The sequence below is a fragment of the Sarcophilus harrisii genome, chromosome 2 (assembly GCF_902635505.1).
Source record: "Sarcophilus harrisii chromosome 2, mSarHar1.11, whole genome shotgun sequence".
Classification (NCBI taxonomy): domain Eukaryota; kingdom Metazoa; phylum Chordata; class Mammalia; order Dasyuromorphia; family Dasyuridae; genus Sarcophilus; species Sarcophilus harrisii.
This window is the reverse complement of record NC_045427.1, coordinates 549,089,345-549,094,831: the sequence shown is the minus strand read 5'-3', so window position 1 is coordinate 549,094,831 and position 5,487 is coordinate 549,089,345. Positions and strand designations below refer to the sequence as shown.

Genomic DNA, 5,487 nt, shown 5'->3' with positions numbered 1-5,487 from the left:
ATGAAGCATGGGATAAGAGAAGAAAATTGAAAAGCCCTAAGATTTAGGGCAATATTGGAGAGTTACAAAGTTGTTTATTTCTCATGAGTAGCCAGCTACTGACCCCAAGTCACTGCCACTGTCCAGTTGCAGTCAAAGTTATCCACATTATCTTACTTTTTCTATTTTTTCCCCCAAGTCTCATAGGACATTTCAAATTAGATCTATAAGACAAGATGAAGCAAAATTACTAAAAACATGCAAAATGGCATTGTGTTATAATTTATAGTGGTTTTGTCTTCACACTATCCCCTGATTTTACAGGCCAATAGAACATAGAGAAGATATTTTTCCTTGTAGTTTTAAGAGCATGGAAGAACTCCACCCCCTACTTCCTAAGTAGACAGTATCAATGGGATTTCCTTTGTTGAGCAGGACTTTAGAGGCCATGTGTCCTCCAGAATTATGAGTTGACACCTCGACTGGTTGGTCTCTTTTCTGTGAAGAAGCTTTTCAGAAGCATCACTTGACTGATGCTGACAACAAATAGTATGACTGTCTCCCCCACAGACCAATATGAAACCCGCTCATTTAATTCATCAGCTCGGTTCCGGTCCTGAGCTTCCCTGAGTCGATAATGTGTCTGAGAATCAATCACTGTTTTCAATGCTTCATGAATGGTCACACAAGCAGACTCCATCTGAGAAAAGGGGGAAAACCAAATACATTTTAAAGCCCAAGAAAAGGTATCAACTGCTGATTATTAATCTGAGGAAAAGGGTATAAATTAACATAATAATCCCCAAATCTCTTCTTCCATAAATCTTTTCACAGAGCCACAAGCAGTAAAATGATAAGAACCAGCATGACCCAGTTTGAATCAGTTCAAACCAATCAAAATTGTTCATATCCACCACTAGTGAATCCATTAAATCCAAGCAGAACTGGATTAAATTGTTTGGAAATCAGTTGGAACCAGAAGGAATTGCTTTCAACTATTCAGAATTGGTCAAAGGTGATTTAGGAATAAATAGATATAGATGCAGAATAATTACATCTCTGCTTTCTTCCATGTTAAAGATAATTTTAACATTATTTTATATTTATCAAAGTGATAAATTTCTTTAGTTATAAAATTATGAACATTAGTAAATCTTCCAAAGGAAGTTGGCAGCAATAAATGGCCTAACATCAAGAGTACATCAGAATGAACTGGTTTTTAAAAAGTACCGAACCCATTCCTTAATTTTTTTCTAGTTTTTTCACCAATAAAACAAAGGGATTAAAACAGATGATCCTTTCAATCTTAAGTTTCTACAATTCTATGAATTTCCTAAAAACAGTCACCAGCTCTAACCCCTAAATGGTAATAAAAGGCTTCTGAAGATCCACAGGGTAAGAAAAATTAAGTCTAGCAGTGAACAAGGAAGATTTCAGAGTCAATGTTTAGCAAGGCAATAGCTGACAGGATAACTTTGGTCACAAGGAAGTTACATGGGCTATATTTGAAACCAAGGTGAAAGAAAATATGACACAGAGACCAAGAAGGCCTGACTCTGATTCTAGTTCAGGCAAGTAAATTCTGTCTGACTAGTGAGCTGTCACAATCATATATACTAAAGTCAAATATGCTTACAACATACTCACCTGTGTCAATGCAGTGACTCTGTTTCCCATTTCTGGGAGAATGGGGGGTTCATCTCCAATTAGTAGATCAAAGAACACAATTTTGTGGGTAAAGGTGGAAAACTCATTACTGAAGCAAAACTTGTAGATTCCTTTGTTCTCTGTCTGGTGAAAGAAACTGTCATACTGCTTCTTGGTTTCTTTGTAAATTGTCTTTCCATGGGGGTCTTCAATAAAGCAGTCTACATCATAGTGTCCACCACTAATGACCTGTTGACCCCAAATGGCCCCAGAGAGTTTGTAGTTACCTCATAGGACATCAGAATTCACTTTGCTGCAGAAAAATACACAAACAAAAGCAACCCCCAATATGTTCTGTTGGTGTCCTTCAAGGGAATGTTGCCCCAGGCTAATGGATCAGAAACAGACAAGGGAGATCAATAGGATGAGAAGTTTGAGATCTTGTTTCAAAGGAACTACTCATGGTCAGAATGAGTAATGGTTTTTCCTTCTTTCATTTTGTTCTATGTTCTGTGGGGAACTCAGGGGGGAATTATAAGGTCTTGGGTTATAAAATAAAGATTTAAATATCAACATGAACCAAATCCTTCAGAAAAGCAGTTTATGCATTAAATCGAATTTTCCCAGGGCTTGTCATTCTCAGCAAGAGAAAGTAAATCAATGTTTTCAAGTGCACGAAAGGCATTAAGAAAATAAATAATTGAATAAATGAATACCACAATTGAATAAAAGCCACTCATATTTTCATGAAATACATAATCTTAGAAAAAACCTTAGATACCATCTAATCCAACTTCTCATACTACAAGAACTCTTCTTTCAACATTGGAAGTAGAATAAATGGACTTGAAAGTGAAAAGATCTAGACCTGAGAGTTGGCTCTGCTATTTTCTTTTCGATAGGCTTAGATCTCTTTGGGTCTCTATTCTTTATCCATTATATGAGAAGATTGAATTAGTTAATCCTTTACATTTATACTGGTTAAATTTCAATTGGTAGTTTGGGCCTAGAATTCCAGCTTCTTAAAAATGTTTTGAATTAACATTAATCCTAAATTGAAAGTTTTATGATTAGATTTATAGAATAGATAAGACCAATGAGCAGAAATTATAGAGAGACAAATTTTTGACTTAATACAATTCCTAACAATTATGATTATTTGAAAGTAGGATATCTGTCTTGGGGGATAATAGATTTTGTAAAGGCGATTCCTGCTTAAGGTAAGGATTTAACCAAATGATTAATGAGATTCCATTTAGGCTCTTAGATTTACAGTTAGAAAGGACCTTGGAGAACACCGAGTCCAACTTGCTTCCTCTGAGGTACTTTGTCATCCAAGTCATTGAACAGAGATGCAATTCTGTGTGGACAAAATTCTGAACTTTGAGTTAGGAAGAAGCCCTCACTCATTTACCACCTCTGACAGTAGCTGTGTGACCATAAAACAGCCATTCTCTCTCAACCTGCTTTGTCATGAATAAAATGAAGATAATACTGAATACCTATAGCATTGATTCTATAAGGCTCAAACTTTTAAGACATACAAATGGTAGTTTTTATTAACCAGGTATTTAATTTATTCATGACGTTAATGCATAGAAAACTGGAATATACAGTTATAAGTCTGCTTTAATAGACAAAAAAGAACATATGAAAAAATTAAGTATGTCCATGTTTACCTATCTGTACTCCCAGACCTTCCCACATTATACTTGACATCCTGGTTTTATATTTTAAACTATCTACACTTAGCCAGTATTGGAATATAAATTAAGAAGGTCTTGGTCTACAGGCTTCCATCACCAAATAAATGATTTCACACTAAAATGCAAAGTTTAATCTTCCTCACTGCATTTGAAGGCTTTGAGTAACTCATACTCAGCAAAAATCCCGTCAAAGAGACAGTCAAGGACTCCCTCATGTGGCCATTAATATCACTGAAACTCAGGAACTATACAATTTAGACTTCTTGCATAATTTTAAAGCATTGGATGTTGGATGGCCAAATATCTTAGAGATCATTTAATACATTCCCAATACTTCACAAATGGGGAAATTGTGATTAAGGGCTGATGAAGCAACTTGCTTACATAAGATCACAACCTATTCAATGCTCAGGTTATTTTCATTTCTAACAGGTGATAGGTGCATCCTAAATTTCACTCATTATTGTTGCAATGAAAGTTTTGCAAGTTAACCATTTAGTGCCAATCTAGCAAGGATTAGAACAAATGACTTCAGGTTGACTAAAGCTGTCTAAACAGATATGAGATTAACCAAATGACTCAGATTTCAAGAAAAGATGAGGTAGAGGTGATGGTACAGAGCATTCCAAGTATGAAGGGCAGTTTGTTAGGAACAGGGAGGCAGTTGGTGCTATTGGATCAGTGTATAAATAGTGATAAAAAGATAAAAAGGTAAAAAAAAAAAAAAAAGTAGAAAGAAGCCAGGTTGTAAAGGGCTGCAAAAGTCCAACAAAGGAGTTTGCATTTCATTCTGGATGCCACTGCGAGACACTGGAGATTATGTATTTTCTGGGAGAGGGAAGATAGAGATCATGGTAGAGCCAGTCCTGTACTTTAAGAAAATTATTTTGGCAGCTGAATGGGGCATGCATTGGAATGCAAACAATTCTTTGACAGAGGACTGTGAGTGAAGAAGAGGGAACATATGTTAGGAAGGTGTTTAGGATAGCACAAAGTCTGAAAACCTAGGTAACTGAAAGAATAGTCACATTCTTGACAATATTGGGAAATTTTCGAAAGGAGAAGAGGTTTTGCGGGGAAGGGGTGATTGCATGACATTAAGCAAGTAGCCTGACATTTATGGACTTGTTTCCTCCTCTGTAAAATGCAGGAGTTTGAATGAGCTCTAAATGGTATGGTCCAATTATTCCATAGAAACCTGTTGCAAAAGAACAATTAGCCAAAAGCCTGGACGATGCGAGCAAGTTCCTTAACCTCTAAAAAAGTTCCCTGAAGCATCAGGGGACAAATGCAAAAGGAGTGGGAAAAGATAGCCAGTCTGAGCGTCACATGCATCCCGTTTTAATTAATCCCAGGCACATCCCCTCACTCCCCCCCACACAAAATCCCTTTCTCTCAGTAATTCGACAAAGATGCAAAGCAAAGCGGAGAAGCACACCCGACCCCGCCTTACTTGATAACCCAGGGTGAATTTCACCCCCTGCTCCATCTCCTCATGGAAACACTGCTTGGCGCTGTCGGGCAGTTCGAAAGTCAGCTGGCTGCATCGCAGCACCTGGGCCTGCAGTAGTAGCAGCAGCAGCAGCAGCGGCGGCAGCCCCCGCCACCAGCGCCCCGGAGAGTCGGCGGGGGCTGGGGACCTCATGCTTCTGGCCTCGGTTAAATCCCCCCGGCCGGACTCCGTGCTGGCCAGTCCCAGCCGAGGAGGGCGCCTAGTCCGTGCGGCAGCGGCCGGGGCTGCGCTCAGCTCCCTGGCCTGACGTGGCACTGGCGTTTGGAACCCGGCCCTTCCGGGTGGCCCCGGGCTCCGTTCTCTCTGGGCGGGACTGGGCTCTTAGCGGAGGCGGGGACTGGTCTGCGGTGGAGTTGGCCTGGGTGTCTTTACTTCCCCTCAGTCAGTTTGAAGACAAGGCCAGCAGGGGAAGGCTCCTCCTCGTCCTTCCAGTCACCAAATTAGGGGACAGAGGGATCTGTCCTAGTTCACAGGTGTCCGCTTCTCCTGCGAAGGGAGGGGAGGAAGGAATTCGGCTGGAAAGCCACGGACTCCCTTCCCTTTCCGAGTAAAGCCCTAGTGAATCTTTATTCACTGTACCTGAAGTCAGGAAAACACCGACAGACCCCTGCTTCGTGATTGCCTGCCTGTATGGTGGTAATG

The 5,487-nt window shown here is 39.9% G+C and overlaps 1 protein-coding gene across 1 annotated transcript; it reads right to left on the bottom strand.

Annotated features, from left to right (window-relative positions):
• Nucleotides 1-230: 230 nt before the first annotated feature.
• TMED3 (transmembrane p24 trafficking protein 3) lies at nt 231-5,152 on the bottom strand. Its single transcript, XM_012542119.3, has 3 exons — nt 4,786-5,152; nt 1,627-1,875; nt 231-679 (listed from the first exon to the last, which is right to left on the bottom strand). Exons 1-3 carry the CDS (start codon nt 4,975-4,977, stop codon nt 443-445), a joined length of 678 nt encoding a protein of 225 aa, XP_012397573.3. The 5' UTR covers nt 4,978-5,152; the 3' UTR covers nt 231-442.
• Nucleotides 5,153-5,487: the final 335 nt, after the last annotated feature.

Excerpts from the sequence above, each read along its gene's own strand:
- TMED3 (XM_012542119.3), bottom strand. The coding sequence starts at position 4,977 with ATGAGGTCCCCAGCCCCCGCCGACTCTCCGGGGCGCTGGTGGCGGGGG. Across the intron at positions 1,876-4,785 it reads AATTCACCCTGGGTTATCAA|GTCATTAGTGGTGGACACTA; the intron begins GTAAGGCGGGGT and ends TGGGGTCAACAG. Across the intron at positions 680-1,626 it reads GAGTCACTGCATTGACACAG|ATGGAGTCTGCTTGTGTGAC; the intron begins GTGAGTATGTTG and ends CCCTTTTCTCAG.